At 41.0% G+C, this 18,544-nt stretch overlaps 2 protein-coding genes across 2 annotated transcripts; one reads left to right on the top strand and one right to left on the bottom strand.

The window, feature by feature from the left end:
* Window positions 1–1,377: 1,377 nt before the first annotated feature.
* Window positions 1,378–13,661, top strand: HSP90B1 (heat shock protein 90 beta family member 1). Its single transcript, XM_028747686.2, has 18 exons — window positions 1,378–1,616; window positions 2,803–2,902; window positions 4,007–4,148; window positions 4,235–4,351; window positions 4,753–5,084; window positions 7,077–7,188; window positions 7,802–7,915; window positions 8,585–8,701; window positions 8,980–9,117; window positions 9,311–9,388; window positions 9,479–9,544; window positions 10,127–10,396; window positions 10,598–10,843; window positions 10,926–11,062; window positions 11,677–11,755; window positions 11,975–12,130; window positions 12,784–12,882; window positions 13,380–13,661. The coding sequence occupies exons 1-18, from the start codon at window positions 1,568–1,570 to the stop codon at window positions 13,407–13,409; spliced, it is 2,382 nt and encodes a 793-aa protein (XP_028603519.1). The 5' UTR covers window positions 1,378–1,567; the 3' UTR covers window positions 13,410–13,661.
* A 1,616-nt stretch (window positions 13,662–15,277) lies between these two features.
* UQCC6 (ubiquinol-cytochrome c reductase complex assembly factor 6) lies at window positions 15,278–18,361 on the bottom strand. Its single transcript, XM_028747691.2, has 3 exons — window positions 17,830–18,361; window positions 16,196–16,325; window positions 15,278–15,547 (listed from the first exon to the last, which is right to left on the bottom strand). The coding sequence occupies exons 2-3, from the start codon at window positions 16,301–16,303 to the stop codon at window positions 15,452–15,454; spliced, it is 204 nt and encodes a 67-aa protein (XP_028603524.1). The 5' UTR covers window positions 16,304–16,325; window positions 17,830–18,361; the 3' UTR covers window positions 15,278–15,451.
* Window positions 18,362–18,544: the final 183 nt, after the last annotated feature.

Genomic DNA, 18,544 nt, shown 5'->3' with positions numbered 1-18,544 from the left:
CATCCCATGGACACCAAGTCCAACAGTGTAGCCTCTGCAACTTCTCATTGCTTAGAAGTGTGGAGCGTGCAACAGTTGTGCACTCTTGTACACCAAGAAAATACTGATACAATCAATCTTTGAATGGGGCTGTACTATTTCACAATGCAGGTAGGGTCTCACAGGATAGGAATTGTTCTCCCTCATACCACACAAATAAAAACGAAATCCCTCCACATGGAAAACTAGATGGTTGGGAGAAAGGTTCTAACCTAGCCTTCTCCTCCTTGTGCAAGTTTTCTATCTGTAGGAGTATTTTTACATGGAATACATTAAGTTCAGTATTGTGTACACTGACTAGCAGTGACTCTCTCCAGGGCTTCAGGCAGAAGGCTATTCCTAGCCCTCCCTGTAGATGCCAGGGAGTGAATCAGAGACCCTCAGCATTCTTCTTTTGCTGAGGTTCCCTCGTAGTACTGGTGATAAAGTTTATGAAACTTAAGGAAATATTTACAGTGGTTTGTCCTAATGCGTGAATCAAATTAAAGCTGTTTCAAATTAAAAGTCAGCAGTCCGCCTACTGAGGTGTCCCATGCCTTTAAGAACCTCAAAAAGTCAAATCTAGTCAATGTATTTTCTTTAAAGGACTACAACTCCCACATGGCAATGTAAGAGGGCGGTCCAAGCATGCAAAACAGGAATGACGGAAGCAAGAAAACCAATTGTGGGCCTGCACCTACACAGCGACCCTATGGAGCATTGCATGATGGGACCATCCTTGCAGACTTTATTTTAGATTTTTTTTTTACAGCAACTTTTTATTTTTTTTACAACTAGCTCTAGAAATACATTTCTGAGAGGAAAACTGATGCTGAAGAACAGCCGTCCTGTTAATTCATTCCCGATTATCTACTTTAATTACATCGTTTGACGTGAGGCGTAGGAAAGCGGAAGTGAAAGTTGTCATAGTAACGTGTAGTTTTGTCCAACCTGCCCCGGAACTACATAGTCGGGTCCCTAAAACGTGCATCTGTACATTTTTTAAGAGAAAAAAAGAATACGTCAGATCTCATGCTTAGTTGTCAGGGATACAGCCAGAGACAGAAAGCCGGCAAATAAACTTTTAAAAAACATAATTTGAAAAACCAGACAGTAACTAAGGCCTGCTGCTCCCGCCCTTGACACCCATTGGCTCATCAGCATAGCAACAGCCAATCGCACCCAGCCACGCTCCGGCGCCGGGAACCCTCACCTGGAAGGCTCCGATTGGCAGGGGGCGAACTCCGCCCCTCCCCTCCAACTTTCCTACTGGCTGCGTGTTTGGCGTGGTGCGCTGCCATTGGCCACGGCGAGGGACCTCTTCCCCCCCACCCCGCGGCGTTTGCTGGTGATAAGCCTGAGAGGAGGGAGGCGGGTTGACGTTGATTAGTCGCTTTGGTCGTCCAAGGGGCGCGCGTGGAAGGAAGCCTCTCAGTGAGGGGGGAGGGCTTTTAATTCCTTTCCCTCGACGGTTCCCGGTCCCTTTCCTTGTGGGAGCGCGTGGGAAGCAGGTGTGCCGCCGTAGCCGCTCCAGGGTAGCACCGCTGCGATGAAGCCGCTTTGGGGTCTCGGCCTCCTCTGCGTTCTCCTCCTGGCCGGTGAGCGACGGTGGGGGATGGAAGCGTTTCTGGAAGGTTCGGCGGGTGGGCGAGCGGGACCGTTGAGGGCGCGACCTGCCCTCAGCCGCCCTGTCCTTGCGCTTACTCTATTTACCTCAGGACATAAGTTTGTATTGTGTTTTTGAGGGGACGGACATCCTCGTTTCATTCTCCCCCCCCCCCCCCGGTGAGGAGGAAGGTACTTAAATTGTGGGCGGCGGTTGAGAGAGAGAGTTCGTGTGTGTAACGGTCCTCCCTCAGGGAGGCTTAACTTTCTGAGGATGTCCTGCTGAATCTTAAGGCCTTAGGCCTTCACCGCGCAGCCAGTCCCGAGGGGCGCTTTAACTTCTGAGGAAACGGGTGTGCGAAAAGTGTGCGGCATGTACTTGGCTGTTGGAAGATCCGTTGTTAATTCAGTCTCTGTATATCAAAAAGGGATTTGGGGGGCGGGGGGTTGAAAGGATTTTTAATGACGATTAGGGGAGAGGCGAAGTTCCCCCCCCCCCGTTAAGTATTCATTAAGAACACTTCGATATCTGCCCCAGCAGGAGACCTTTGTGGTGGGTTGTCATTCCTCATTGTGGGTGAAGAATGAAGTAAAAGTGGTTCGCAGGAGGACTGTAATTCTAACTTGTTTTCTAATAGACTGGGGCATTGGATGGGGATAGCAGCCATGTTTGTCGCTTCCCAGCACGTTTATCCTAAGGCTCCATCTACTATGCTAACTAAGCAAGGAAGGCTGAGCAGAGAGATGACTTCACTGTTCTCTCTTGGGACCATCATTTGCTGCCTGCTTGCGCAGCAGCTTCTCTTTACCATCCGTCTGAAATTTGACAGAACTTTCTAGCTGGTCCTTGGTGCTGCCCCTTTCAGTTGGCTCTCTTGGCCAATCGCACTTAATACTGAGGGGTGGCTTGAGATTGCTTCATCATCTTTGCTTTTTCATTCAAAATGGTTTTCACTTCCCATATACCCTGCTATGCATTTATTTGAGAGAGATTCCACATCGATGTTACAACAAATATCTGGAGCGGTGCAAGCCTGTATCAAACAAGGAATGGAGGGCTTGGTGGGTCCCACTTCCTACTTGAACCTAAGATGTTTCCCTGTTTCTGGTGTACAGATCAGCAAGTTTCCTTTGAGCGACTGTTTTGATATTAATGTGTTCAAATTACTCATTTTGCAGCCTCAGTCCAAGCTGATGAGGTAGATGTAGATGGCACAGTGGAAGATGACCTTGGTAAAAGCAGGGAAGGATCTCGAACCGATGATGAAGTTGTTCAGAGGTTTGTTTTAAAATTCATTCTTTCAATACTTTCCCCTCAGATTACTTTAAATGAAACAAACCTTCAAACAGAGGTAGTTGGGATTGCAGTGCAAATTTAATACCTTGTTTAAAAATGATTGACTTCATGAGGTTGCACACTGACATACTTGTGGAATGTTTGCCAGCTTCTTAACTGGCAAATTGGAAAAATGCTACCTTATCAAACACAAAGTAACTTGCACAAAGTGTTCTAGGTCATAATCTAATTGTGAGTACTGGTGCTTTGTTAAATAAACTATTGTTAAAATGAAGTCTTAATCCAGTAGGCATATTTACTTTTCCAAAAGAGGACTAGTGTGCCTAAGACATTGAATGCTTATTTAACACTGACTCGCTTGCAGTGAAAACTGCAATTGCATAAAACAAGAAGCAACGGTTTCCATTGTGTAGGTATTTTGGGACTTTGCAACCTAGAGATGTCATGAACATGCAAAATCAGAAAACTACATTGGAAAATAGTCAGCAACGAAAATAGAAACTGATAATACATGAGTGGCGGGGGGATAAACCTGTCAAGTGCTGTTTCTGTAGCTTTTGGCATGTGTATGGCCACAGGAAGCATCATCTTTTACAAGCTGCTTGGCTTTTTGTGAGAAGAAGAGGAGTTTGAATTTGATATCCGCTTTATCACTACCCTAAGGAGTCTCAAAGCGGCTAACATTCTCCTTTCCCTTCCTCCCCCATAACAAACACTCTGTGAGGTGAGTGAGGCTGAGAGACTTCAGAGAAGTACGACTAGCCCAAGGTCACCCAGCAGCTGCATGTGGAGGAGCAGAGACGCGAACCCGGTTCACCAGATTACGAGTCTACTGCTCTTACCCACTACACCACACTGGATCAAATGAGACCAATTGATCATGTCAGGAAACTTTGTGACATTAAATTATGTCCTTCTGCTTGCACAAAAGAAACACTGCTAGTGTAGTGGGCCATCTGGTTCGCCTGTGTATTGGAGGCATTCTAATTGCATCAAGGAACATACATTTATGTTTGCAGAAAAATCAGTTTACTGCTACTTGAAGAAAAAAAATCTTAATGGATAACCTGGTATTTCTGTCTACAGGGAAGAGGAGTCTATTCAGTTAGATGGTTTAAATGCATCCCAAATCAAGCAAATTAGAGAGAAGTCAGAAAAGTTTGCATTCCAGGCTGAAGTAAACAGAATGATGAAGCTTATTATCAACTCTCTTTACAAAAATAAAGAGGTAAGCTATATATATAATATGAGACAGAGTTTATATAGATTTTTGTATGTACATTTACCTGACTGTTTTTTTTAATTTCACTCCAGATCTTCTTGAGGGAATTGATTTCAAATGCATCTGATGCTCTAGACAAAATACGACTGCTTTCACTAACTGATGAAAAAGCTCTTCTTGGTAATGAAGAACTCACAATAAAAATCAAGGTAAGATGCCACTTTGATTCCTTCAGCAATTTTGGAGGGTGTGTGTTACTATTAAAAATAATTCTAAGCTACCTTTTGAGAAGATATTTTAAAATGGGTGGGAAACCTGTAGTCCTCCAGATACTGTTGGATTCCCACTCCCACCAGCATGACCTGTGGTCAAGGATGGTGGGAGCTGTAGTCCAGCAACACATGGTGGAGTATGAATCCATAAATTAGGAAGTGACATCATGCTATTTTCTTACTGCATATAAAGGAAAAGACTGGCTGAAGGAAATCTAATGTCCTGCACTGTCTTGCAATGTAATCAGTTATAAAGTCATGTACATTGATGACCATTCAAACAGTGATATGTTAAACTGATAAATCACTCAGACTGGGTTTGTTTGTTTGTTTTACAGTGTGATAAAGAGAAGAATATGCTTCATGTTACAGACACTGGCATTGGCATGACTAAAGAAGAACTAATAAAAAACCTGGGTACCATTGCCAAGTCTGGTACAAGTGAATTTCTAAGTAAGATAACTGAGATGCAGGAAGAGAACCAGTCAACTTCTGAGTTGATTGGTCAGTTTGGTGTTGGCTTCTACTCAGCTTTCCTTGTGGCAGACAGGGTGATTGTCACATCAAAGCACAACAACGACACTCAACACATCTGGGAATCTGACTCAAATGAATTCTCTGTAATTGATGATCCTCGAGGAAACAGCTTGGGACGAGGCACTACTATAACGTAAGTGTTGCAAGTACTTTCACTCATGGGTGGAAGAAAGTATAGATGTTTTACTTCTGTTGCACCAGATTCTCAAAAATAAAGGCTGAAGGCACAGTTGTCCCTGTCCAGGCATTCTCTGCTTCAGGCTGCCTAGGATTAGGATTGACATCCCTTCACTGGGATGATCTCTAGTGGGATTGGCTTCTATAGGTCATTGGTGTTGTGGCTGTTCTGTGTTGAGAAAAGCAAGAACTTCAGATGACTACTTTTTTATCTTTTTGCTAATAAGTTGCAGGACTCTGTACTGTTATAACAGTGTGGTGGCTTGTTTTGAAAGTAGTGCATAGTGTTTCCCAAGTATAATACGCTGTAGCATCTGTAGCATAAACTCCTAATTATACTGTGCTGTTAGAGAACAGAAAAGCATTTAGTTATTGGTCTATTGAAATAATGTACAGTGCTTAAATTTGTTCTGTAATGTAAATTTACTTAAATAACTAGGTTAAATTTACTTAAATAGCTTGGTTAAAATTAATTAATTTGATTAATGCAGATACCCAGCATGTAAAAATCTTATGATCTGTTATTTATTATTTTAGGTATTTGACAGTGAAAATAATGCAAACTTTAATTGTAAAATAAGGGTTTAGCTACTGGATTTTGCATCCTTTAGGATATATTTGAAGTTGCAGTGAAAAATTTGATTTTAATCAATTATGTGTTAATCCTATGTGACAGTGGGTAACAATTGGCTTTGGGGCTAGATGCCTAGCATCTGTAATCAATGTTGCATATAAAGCTAAAACTTTTGGGGTAAGGTACAGACATTATACTCTTTTTTTCTAACTGTCTTTATCATTAAAATCATTAAGATGAAGTTACTAGAATTGCCTAGAAAGTAACTTTGTAGCTGATCGTATTTTATCAGATGTAGAGTCATATTAAAATTGAGTCTTTATACAAAGCTGCAAGTTTTGCTGCTTAGAATTCTTGTTGGTTGCATGGTACCAAAAAATAGGTCCATCTAAAACTTAATTTTAACAGTGTGGCTTATACTTGCTTCAACCTTGATTAGCATCTCTAGTCCAAACTTAATTTAATAATGGCCCATGTGGATTGGAGAGATTGAGATTAATGACAAAAACATCTTTTTGCACAAGTTCCTGCAAGGGCTGTGTAAGATCTAATCTGTTCCTTATGCAGCTTGGTGTATTTCTTGAATCTCCCAACAAAAAGCCACAGTTGCAACTTGTGATAAGGAAGGGAGCATTCTAGAGAAAAGGGGCCTTATTGTGATGAAAATATTGGTGCCAAAACCTGCTTGGTGATCTGAGGACATTCTATCCTCCCTCAAGAGGTGGCCAACTTTTTGCCTCTTTCACAGGGAACAGAAGAATTTCTAATTTTTTATTGAGAGCAAAGATTTGCCATTCATCTTCATAGTTCACAGCTGTCTCACAACTGTAACATTTTATGTACACACATATAACTGCCATGTCCTGAAATTTCTTAGAAAATTATTCCTTTCGCTCTTCCCTGCCCATGGCAAGTGGCTGAAAATCGGATTCTGCCAAATTATCAGAACAGCCTTACGAACGATAAGTGATCAGATTTTAAAGTTGCTGAACTTCTTTATCAATGGAACTCCTAGAAGCCTATTACTCCTAGAACATGCTCATTAGCAAAAGCTAATGTAATTGTTATATCTAGTGCAAATTAGCATTAGAGAGGTTGCTAATACTCAAATCAGGCAAAATGGTTTTTGAGAAGAGAAATGTATAGTTATTTGGAGTATCCAGACAGAGCTGCTAACATGCTGGTAGCATGTACCAGTTGTATCTTACATAGTAAAAGAGCTGGTTTGGTAATATTTTTATTGGTGTTCCAGTTCAGATAACTTCGTTTAGAAGCTTGTAGGTAAAGTAGTTCAGTTTTTAAATGAAAAGCAAATGGATGTAAAATGTTCCTTTGAACTAAATGTAACAATGCATTTTCCCTTTTATTTCTCAGTCTTGTTCTGAAGGAAGAAGCTTCAGACTATCTTGAGCTGGATACAGTTAAAAACTTGGTCAGGAAATATTCACAGTTCATAAACTTCCCTATATATGTGTGGAGTAGCAAGGTAAACTTTTAAAAATATTGCTGACTTGTGTAAAATATTAAGAACATAAGTTATATAAAAGTTTAAAGATTGTGGAAACAAAGCTTTAAGTGTTGCTATTATCTATGATAAACCAGTTTAACGTGAACAATAGATCCCAACTGAGCAAATGAGACTACCAAGCCAAGATAGTTTCTCTGTCTACATTGTAATTGATGTTGAAATGTGCTCCCAGTAGCCAGAGGGCTTCTTATTGGATCAGTTCATACAGTAGTATCTACAAGGCACTTTTTAACCCTAAGCTGTTAAGGATGCCTCTGATTTACTGAAGACTCAAAAAAGCTGAAGCACCATTAACTTTCAATATTGTGGCTGCTAGACAATTGGAAACTTAAGACTTCGTCATAATACACTTAAGAATTACATGTAGTAGTGAATAGTATGGTTCAGCATGTGGTTCTACTGATATCCAGCATGTGCTGGATATCTGTAGAATACTTACAGCCATACTTGCTAAAGTTCAGTTCTCAATTTTCAGTGCTCATGATGGACGTTACACCCTTAGCAAATATTCCCCTATTTAATTAAACATTTCTCACCAAATATATGAATGCAACATTAACTATTTCTGCAGACTGAAACTGTAGAAGAACCTCTTGAGGAAGAAGAAATGAAGGAGAAAGAGGAAACAGATGAAGAAGCTGCAGTGGAGGAAGAAGAGGAAGACAAAAAGCCAAAAACTAAGATGGTAATAGTTCTTCACATTATACATGCCTTTAACATTAAAACAGCTGCCAACTGGAATTGGCTGAGTTAGTAAGGTTATCCAAACAAGATGTGTGTACATAGGTTTAGGGTTGCATATCTCCAGATGAAAAATCTATTTGCTATAATTCTTTGGAGAGTGGTTTCAGAAGATTTGAAATAAAATCAGATACCTATTGGTTTTTAGCTCTCAAAGTGCTTCCCCTTTAGCCAAAATGTCACTAACCTCCCAGTAGAGGGATGTACACAAAGGTTTGAAGAAGTACCTTTTTTATTTTTTGGAAGAACAAGAGTTGCATGGGTGCTGACCCCAAAACAGTCCCATGAAGCCTGGGCATCCTCGGTGTTTAGAGAATGTTGGGGAAAGGGTAAAATCCTGAACAGTAGCATTCTACTCTGCAGCATTTTGTTTCAGGTCCCACATTTTTCTGATTATTTGGCCTTCTGATTATTATCAACACTTTGTCCTCTTTTTTTCTTGCCATTTCCAAATTCATAAATTACTGACATGACAGGAAAAGCAACTATTATGTTTGTGTGATGCATATTTAGTTGAGTACCATGCCAGCTAGAGTGTAGACAGCTGCCACCATTTAACTTACATGACATGTAAAAACTTGAGTTCTGCAAATAATGCTAAAATACTTTCCAGGTTGAAAAAACTGTATGGGATTGGGAGCTTATGAATGACATCAAGCCCATTTGGCAGAGACCATCTAAAGAAGTTGAAGAAGATGAATACAAGGCTTTCTACAAATCATTTTCTAAGGTGTGCTTGCTTTAGTATATTTGGATTAAAAAATTAAACTGCACTGTTAAATGTCAAAACTTGCTTTGATGGGGTTGGGGGCATGAGTAAATGTGATTGGATGAAATTGGTAAGCTGATTTTCAAGGCACGTGTCTAGAGCTTATAAGATAACCCTGAAAGTACTTATAATAGTTGCCATGCTGTGGTCTCAACTTGCTGCCTGTATGAAGTACACTTAAAAAAACTAGATCCTGACTAGAATCAAGAAAGCACCAACTCTGTGTAACTTTATTGCAGGAGACTGATGAACCCATGGCTTACATTCACTTTACTGCTGAGGGAGAGGTGACATTCAAGTCCATTTTGTTTGTTCCAACGACTGCTCCACGTGGCTTATTTGATGAATATGGATCCAAAAAGAGTGATTTTATAAAGGTAAAAATGTTGTAAATTTCTTCCTAGAATCATAAAATTGTAGAGTTGGAATGCAGGAATCTCAAGATGCAGTCCCCTATCCAATTTGAAACCATATTGGACCCTGCTTAGCTTTGCAAATGTGCAAGCAGTTTTATTGCTTCCTAAAAAGACAGTTGCAGAAACGGTCATTAATAACTTTGTTGTCTTACAGCTGTATGTCCGGAGAGTTTTCATCACAGATGACTTCCATGACATGATGCCCAAGTACCTTAACTTTGTCAAAGGTGTTGTAAGTATCTTCAGGAATAATGTGCGGTGATACCTTTCAACTCCAATTTTACTTCTAAGCCTCTCTATAAAATGTTCTTTTTAATTGCAGGTAGATTCAGATGATCTTCCTCTAAATGTATCTCGTGAGACTCTTCAGCAACACAAACTGCTAAAGGTACATCATTTACAGCAAGAGCTTAATGTAGCTTAAGAGCATGAGTTGTAGAACTTAAAAAGTATCTAAACCATGGGTAGGCAAACTAAGGCCCGGGGGCTGGATCCAACCCAATTGCCTTCTAAATCTGGCCCATGGATGGTCCCGGAATCAGCATGTTTTTACGTGAGTAGAATGTGTGTTTTTCTTAAAATGCATCTCTGGGTTATTTGTCGGGCATAGGAATTCGTTCATCCCCCCCAAAAAAATATATAGTCCGGCGCCCCACAAGGTCTGAGGGACAGTGGACCGGCCCCCTGCTGAAAAGGTTTGTTGACCCCTGATATAAACAATTGGTTTGACTCTGAAGATCTCCCTTTTGTCTAGAGGCGGAGCTGGAGTTTTCTCCTTTATTCAAGGGTTAAGCCATAATCAACAGGCAGAGGGGTCTGTATTAGCAAAAAACAGGAGGGTTGGTTTTAATAGGAATATTTAATAAGAATGCATCATAATGCATCTTGACCTAACAACTTGCAGAGTTTCAAAACTCCTGATGTTCTTGAAAGCTGTCATATGCAAGTGTCCTTTTTCAATCATTTTTAGGTTATCAGGAAGAAACTTGTCCGCAAAACACTTGATATGATTAAAAAGATTGCTGACGAAAAATACAATGAAACATTCTGGAAAGAATTTGGAACAAACATCAAACTTGGAGTTATTGAGGATCATTCAAATCGCACTCGTCTAGCAAAATTGCTTCGCTTCCAAACTTCTCACCATGAGTCCGAATTGACTAGTCTAGACCAATATGTAGAAAGAATGAAGGAGAAACAGGATAAAATATATTTCATGGCTGGATCAAGCAGAAAGGAGGTCAGTCATTTTTCATCATTGAATCCTACTGTGATTGTAACTTCCATTGCAGAAAGATGTTGCTTTATCTCTAGAAAAGTAAGACTAATGCCTTATTCAGGCTGGATAAATGTATGCTAGTAGTGAAAGAATACCTCATTCAGCATTTGGATCTTGCAGTACTGCGTGCTTATACTAGTATTTTGTACACCTGCTTCGTAGGCTGAATCTTCACCATTTGTAGAACGACTTTTGAAAAAAGGCTATGAAGTAATTTATCTGACTGAGCCAGTAGATGAATATTGCATTCAGGCTCTCCCAGAGTTTGATAACAAAAGGTTCCAGAATGTAGCTAAAGAAGGAGTAAAGTTTGAGGAGAGTGAAAAATCGAAGGAAGCCCGTGAAGCTTTAGAAAAAGAATATGAACCTCTTCTAAACTGGATGAAAGATAAAGCTCTGAAGGATAAGGTATGTACATACTAAGGAAACTCATACTCTTCTACTGATGCATTTCTGTGCTACGTTTGAACTCACAACATTTCTATTTCAGATTGAAAAAGCAGTGTTGTCTCAGCGATTAACTCAGTCTCCGTGTGCTCTTGTGGCTAGTCAGTATGGATGGTCTGGCAATATGGAAAGAATTATGAAGGCTCAGGCTTACCAGACAGGCAAAGACATTTCTACAAAGTAAGTATTTAGAATTTTTCCCGTGCTTTCTAGTTAAAGAATTTATGAGTCAAACATAACATCTGCCAGTAGTCTTCTGGATAAAGCACTTGCATCTAGAACTTAGAGGCTATATTACCTGGCTGATCATAGGCCTTGTAATGTAGAACTCAAGTCACTTACTTGCTAGCTGAGAGGGAGATTTTAGCAGTGCAACTGGAAACTATCCCATAAGCAATGTAAACGCAAATAGTTCAGCATCTCAAAAATGCCTTTTGGAACATTTCATATTAAACATTTTGCAGTTTGATATAGAGGTTCTGAAGTGAATTTTCTATGCAAGTTTGGTATGCATGCCACAACGTTGTGGCAGGTTCTTACACTTAGGCTGCAATCCTAGGCACAGTCATCTGCGTGAAACCATTGAAGGTGGGACTTGCTTCTGAATAAACATACAGACAATTGCACTGCACAACACTTGTCTTCCTACAAACTGCAATGTTGTCTTTGCCTAAGATTAAATTAACAACTCAAGGCCGCCTCTTTAAGTATCTTTACCGGTTAGGAAGTTTCTTTTTGAAAGTCTCATATAAAAATACTATATTTAGTTAACCTTAAATATTCTTTCTTTATAGTTACTATGCAAGCCAAAAGAAGACATTTGAAATAAACCCTAGACATCCCCTCATAAAAGACATGCTCAGACGTATTCAGGTAAGAAAGTTCCAGGACCCTGGGCATCTGTATTGTCGGGTCCTGCTGAAGCTACTTGAATTCTACCTTTTGAAGCTTTATTAAAGTACCTTGTTACTTCTACCTATAACAAAATACCAAATGCTGGGTAACTCATGCTGCAGCCTATTTGGCTACATGTATGACAGCCCAGTGACCACAAGCTCATTTTGTTGTGCTAATTTTTTGCTTATTTCTCAGGAAAATGAAGAAGATCAAACAGTTGCTGATCTTGCTGTGGTTTTATTTGAGACTGCTACCCTAAGATCAGGGTATCTGCTACCCGATACAAAGGAATATGGAGAAAGAGTAGAAAGAATGCTTCGTCTGAGCCTGAACATTGACCCAGAAGAAAAGGTTGGTTAAAATGTCAAGGCAATTGGCATAAGCCTTCAATTCAGTTTAATTGGCTCTTCATTCAAGAAGCACAGTGGTATTCAGTACAGAATCGGAACATACTAATCTAGTCAAATGCTAACAGAACTGTAACCAGCCATTACTTAAAAGCAAGGCTGAAAATGTCCTATTAGCTAGCTATTAGGCCACTTAGATAATTATAGAAATGTAAGAATTAAGAAAACAGTTGTCTGAGCAGAAAAGGAGCATAATTGAAATTAAGACTCAGCTTCTATACATCACATGAGGTATTCTGTGCATAGTTCCTTCATCTTATACCTACTTTGGTGTAAATTTAACTAGAGAGAATACACTTTTGGGGAGAGGGAATGCTAGGAACCGAATTGGGAGCTTGTGCCCATGAGCCAGAGGTTCCCTATGCCAAATATCCAGTTTAACACACATTTAAATTTTATACTACTTCCCCAAAATGAAATTCCATGTGCAATAATGTACCATGACTGACTGCAGATGTTCCAATGGAAGTCTTGGGTGCTAATCCTGCATTGTCCACAGTGCCTCGACAAGAAAAAATCACACTTGGTATTGATTGAAAGTATTTTGGAGGATTTTTGGTTGGCTTTTTGTTCACTAAATAAAATTATTTCTGAAAGGTGGAAGAAGAGCCAGAAGAACCAGAAGATGCTGCTGAAGAGGTAGAACAGGAAGAGGAAATAGAAGCTGATGAAGATGCTGAAGACAGTGAATCAAAGGTTAGTGCTATTGTGTGCGATGGTGCAAAACTTTACATAACTGAAAATGGAATTCTAATACGTGTTTTTCAAAAGGACATCATATTCCCTTTATCCAAATAATACATTCTTGTGTTTCTGGTTGATTAGAGCAGGCCTAACGTAGAGGCAAACTGTTTGGACTCATTTAAAGTTGCTAATAATTGGAGTACTGTTTTTGCTCTGGCACAGTGTGGTGTCCTAGATGTTATTGAATTCTACTTCCTATCAGTTCCAGCCAGTATGGCCAGTGGTCAGGAATGATGGAAGTTGGGAATCAATCGGTATCTGGAGTGCACCACATTGGCTATTCCAGCTCTAAAGCTGAGTAATGTAAACCTTGCAAATAGGAATAAAAAAATGGCATACTGTGTAATAGCAGGCCTAGAAATGATGTTGAGACGCTTGTCCGTTCTTTTATAGGCAGGTGTTTGTGCCTTGAAACATTTGACTTAGTCTTTTCTTTGTCTCTCTTCCAGGAGCCCACAGATGTAAAGGATGAATTGTAAAATGCACTCTCACAAATAGTATCCTGTGTCTGGGATGAAGCAGGAATGTGAACTAAATTTGTTTTGGTTTGGTTTGTTTTTTTTTTCAATGTAAAATGTTGGGGGGAGGCTTAGGGTTATGGGCAGGAGAGAATTTTTTAAGTTGCATTTTTTAAACATTCCTCACAATGTAAATTTGTACTATTTAACTGACTACTTGGTGTAAAATCTTGTCATGTGTACAAAATTAAAATGTTCACACCATTTGCTGTATGGGGCAGCGGAGGTGCTTCTTTACTTACATTGAAATTAAGCAAAGTTAGTCTGTTAGTACAGCAACCTTGTTGAAAGAAAAACAATGGAAAAAAGTGGGAAAGAAAACCTGTTAACTATTTTACAGGAGATGCTTAATAATCAGAACTGATAAAGGTATGGAGCACCATCTGTGTTTTAGAAAGTGTACACTATTCAGAAGCCAGAACATAATTAGTTAAAAATATAGGGGATTGGAAATAGAAATCCATGCTATTTTGTCAATTCTGCTATTACAACAGAAGTTATTCACAGCTATAATAGGCAGGTTCTAAATTACTTGTACTTCCTAAAACAAGTAGAATGCCCAATTAATTTCCAGGTTCTGTATGTTTTTAAAAGAGGTTAAATTAAATTACTTCCCTGTTTTTTGTATGAAAATAGTGGACCTCATTTATTAACAAGACCTGACTAGTTGCTGTTTCAGAACAAAAAAAAACATGAACACTCATTTCTTGCATAATTAAGATGTCTGTGATATGCAACATTGGGAACTTCACAGATGGAAAAACCCCCCTGAAAACTAGAGCAGAGAGATATGTGGTCACATGACAAGTTGAGCTTTGTATCAGTTGTCAATTCTGAACTCGCCCACGAGGTCTTATATATAGAATGTATGTCAATCTATAAGGTGGTAAATCCTGAACAGCAGCGATACCTTCCACTGCAGGGGAAAAGTCTAGTTGGTACAGCAGATAAGAGCAGCCAGTTTAATATAAGGTGTCTATAGTTAATATAGATTTAAAGGACAATCATAATTTCTAGTGCTAGTGAACTCAGTGAGGTAGATACATTAGGGTTGTAGCCTAAGGCTTGCCTACAGAAAGCACACTTCACGCAGCTTTGTGAAACATGAGTTTATTGCAGCACCACTTTTAGGGAGTGAAAATCCAAGGAGGCAACCATCCATCTCCAGTCCCCATTATTTTCATCACCTGGGCTACCCTCCCACCATTGGAACCAACTGTTCTTTAGTGGGTGTAATTTTGCTGCCTTTTACTACAGGCTGCAGTGCTAGAACCTATGAGGCCCCAACCTGCAAATCCACCTCCATTACATCCACTTTAAGTTAGGCTGACGCCCTTGCTTGTTGGAAGCCCATTATAGAATTGTGAGCAGCCTACAGCAATGGATTAATTCTGCTCTGGTGAGGGGCTGATGAGATGCTGGCAGATTTCTTCCTATGCCCCAAATAGCCAGTCTGTAAGGTCCATTGCAATTGCATTGCAACTCTTTCCAAGAAGGTGTTTTGATTGACACTAACCAAATGTGTAACCAAGAACTAGTACTTGAACGGACAGCTGCATATTTCTGCATTGCAGGGTGTTGATGATCCTCTGTGTCCCTATTCTATGAAATACCTTTTGCTCTTGTGTCACATCTTAGTCCCTGCCCTTGGGCTGACAACCTGGCTCATTGATCTCTGGAAGTCACTCTTCCAGAAGGGTAGAAAAGCTTAACACCTCATCAAAAACCTACAGAAACCGTTTTAAGGAAAAGGGGGAAAATAGTACTGGCATATTGTGCCATATAGAGAGAGCAATGCTACAGGTACATATTGAGACAAACCAGACAGCTAAGTAAAAGATGGCCTTGTATTGCATGGGAGGAAGTAAAAATATTTTGACTCCAGAAAATGGGCATACGCTAGATGACTTGTATAGCCAGTGTTGCCAGAAAGCTCTGAAATTGCACAGGTTCAATTATAAATACTAAAGAGCAGTTCATGGAGGAACATAATCCTTGCATCATCACTGTTGTGAAGGCTGAACTTCCTGGTTTCTTTCTTTGAGCCCCAATAGTTCAGTTCTGAGTTCTCCAGGCTTGGGAGGAACTTCTGGTATTGTCTAAAAAAAGAAAAAAGGAAAGTCACTGATACCAAGAACCACAAGTTCAGTTTTTAAATTTATAGCTTTGATTATATGCACACTTGGTGGAAACTTCTAGGTCATGAACCATGATAAGGTATTAGCTCTAGCCCAGGTGTGGGCTTCTGGGTATTGCTGAACTACAACTCCCATCAGCCCCAGCAAGCACAGCCAATGGGCAGGGGTAATGGGTTCAGCAACATCAGGAGGGCCAAAAATTCCCCACACTCCATTTCAAAATGCACATTAGGATAAAAGGCTAAAACAATAAAGGAATATTTTGAACTGCCTTTGGACACAGATCTGCAGGCTTAGGGAAAAGTGTAAGGTGTTCAAAGCCATCCAGGCAACAGAATATCCAACTATTATTGCTCAGCAGCTCATCTAAGACCTAGGCTACTGAAGCTGGCTACTGTCTGTCATGGGATGGACAGTAAAAAAACCCAAAAAAACTAGAGTCTTGGGAGATATATTACCTCTCAGAGCTGTATTGGGGAATAAGTGTATTCCCAGTGTTACTGTGTTGTTTGATGTAAGCTGTCCTGGGGGTCCTTCTGAAGTTGAAAGGTGCAACTATTTCAAACAAACCAATACATAAATGGTGCGGGGAGGGGAGAAGCCACTTACAAGATCAGGCCTGTAATATCGATGGACAACTTCTGCACCAGCAAACATGGCCAACATACTTGCACTGAACATTTTCAGGTAGCGAGGCCAAGCTACTCCTGCAGGCATAGCCAAGAGCTACTAGCAGCAGCTGGAATACAAGTAAAAGAGGAAGACGAGGACACTGAATAGTGAAGAAATGGCATGAACTCTGATGACCTAAAAGGAAAGTGATGAAGTCCAGGATAGAAACACAAGATGCTGGACGTTCTGGCAGTGCCCAACTAATAATGCTCAAAATGAATTTCAATTGATTAACTTAAGTTTGTTGAGTACAATGGACCTACTACACTAGTATGACTTACCTACAACCCTCATTCCTGAAACAAAGCTGCATCTTATGCTTGGAAAGCATTTTTACTATCATCCTTCCTGTGCTTTTTCTTGCTCAAAGCCACACAGCAAATCCCCAACACAGAGGTGGAAACACAGTTTTAGGCTGCACTCCTATGCACAATTACTTGGGAGTATGTCCCACTGCACACAGTGGGATTTCTAAGGAGATGTGCATGGGACTGCAATTTCAGTCCCATGTAATCGTTGGCATGCTGTGGGCTCCAATCCAGTAAAAATTCTGAAAACAACACATTAGTCTGTCATGGAATAAATTTGTGTGCCAGCTGTGCCCATTCCTGGAGATGTCAGCCATGCTGATACATACCTTAGGTACAATCTGTTTGGATTAATGAAACAAACCCTAGATGGGACTGTCTTTATTGCAGTAATCTAACCTGGAGTTTGGGACGCGGGTGGCGCTGTGGGTTAAAGCCTCAGCGCCTAGGACTTGCCGATCGAAAGGTCGGCGGTTCGAATCCCCGCGGCGGGATGCGCTCCCGTTGCTCGGTCCCAGCGCCTGCCAACCTAGCAGTTCGAAAGCACCTTCGGGTGCAAGTAGATAAATAGGGACCGCTTACTAGCGGGAAGGTAAACGGCGTTCCGTGTGCTGCGCTGGCTCGCCAGATGCAGCTTTGTCACGCTGGCCACATGACCCAGAAAAGTGTCTCCGGACAGCGCTGGCCCTCGGCCTATAGAGTGAGATGGGCGCACAACCCTAGAGTCTGGCAAGACTGGCCCGTACGGGCAGGGGTACCTTTACCTTTACCTTTAACCTGGAGTTTACCAGAGCATAGAGAGCAGTAGTTGGGCTTTCCCTCTCCAGATAAGGCCCACCAGCCAAAGCTAATGGAAAGCACTCTGCAAATAATTGTATTGTAAATTGGTATTGTTATAATGAGGCTATTCTTGGAACCTAATTGAAAACTAATAAAAATTATTATCAAAATGAAAGAAAAGAAAGCACTCTGCGACACAGGCCACCTGCGCCTCAAGTAACAGTTGCAAAGGATCCAGCAAAGGCTCATGAACGGCAGTCTCCGCGGTGTGAGAAGTGGGTTGCCTGCGGGTCTCTTAAACGGTTATCTCAGATCGATGAAACCGAGCAAATCCGCCAAGTAACAAACACGCATCTCGCCCAACGGACACGCGTGTCCTTCCACAACGCCAAAAGGCAAGCCAGGTTCTTCCCAATGGAAAGGGGTAGATGGGGGGGGGGGGCTTTTCTTCCATGAAGCTCCCTGCTTGCTAGCACCGGTTACCTGCATCAGCCCTGATCGCTGGCTCGTCGGTGGCGGAGCCTAATCTCACGAAGGACGAGCCGAAAGAAGGTTCTCTTTGACCGGACCAGGAACCAATAGAGGACGCGGAAGGCAAGAGCAACGCACAGGTCAAGAAGTCACGTGTACAACAAGCTGTTACAACTCCTTCCCGCCCCCCTTCCTGGAACTGGAAAGCACCCTAGAGATAGAAATGTAGAATAGCGTGTAGCCTTTTCATTCAAGGGAAGATTTGAAACACGCCCATGGCTGTAATTCTCGCCCTAGGTGCTCTACGCCTGCTCTAAAGTGTAACATATATATGGAAAAAAAGCCCTAAATATTCCGCATCGGGAAATAAAGAAGGAAAGCCGTTCGCTTTTAGACCGGAAGTGCTATAACAAGGCTGATGAACTAAGTCACTCCTATTTTTGCTATGTCTATGATGAAGTAATAAAATAAAATTGAAATAAAATAAAATTTGTATGTGTTACATACACACATACATGTGTATACATATATACACACACACTGAAGTAATAAAATAAAACGCCCACGTTTGGCCCCACATCCCTCTAGCAAACCCAGGCAGGGCTGCGCGAGAGAACCCAGCCTGTTCCGGAGCGCTGCTACACTTCAGACCAGGCAACGCCGAGCCACGTCGGCCAACGAAGCAAAGGCAAGCTTCCTACGTCGCTGAAATCGTAGCCCCACGTTT

Source organism: Podarcis muralis, chromosome 10, assembly GCF_964188315.1.
Source record: "Podarcis muralis chromosome 10, rPodMur119.hap1.1, whole genome shotgun sequence".
In the NCBI taxonomy this organism is placed as follows: Eukaryota; Metazoa; Chordata; class Lepidosauria; order Squamata; family Lacertidae; genus Podarcis; species Podarcis muralis.
The sequence above is the reverse complement of the archived record's forward strand: the minus strand, read 5'-3'. Positions and strand labels throughout refer to the sequence as shown.

Coding starts and splice junctions, on each gene's coding strand:
- HSP90B1 (XM_028747686.2), top strand. CDS start 1,568: ATGAAGCCGCTTTGGGGTCTCGGCCTCCTCTGCGTTCTCCTCCTGGCC. Junction 4,352..4,752: donor AACTCACAATAAAAATCAAG/GTAAGATGCCAC, acceptor TTTGTTTTACAG/TGTGATAAAGAGAAGAATAT. Junction 9,545..10,126: donor AGCAACACAAACTGCTAAAG/GTACATCATTTA, acceptor AATCATTTTTAG/GTTATCAGGAAGAAACTTGT.
- UQCC6 (XM_028747691.2), bottom strand. CDS start 16,303: ATGCCTGCAGGAGTAGCTTGGCCTCGCTACCTGAAAATGTTCAGTGCA. Junction 15,548..16,195: donor GATATTACAGGCCTGATCTT/GTAAGTGGCTTC, acceptor TTCTTTTTTTAG/ACAATACCAGAAGTTCCTCC.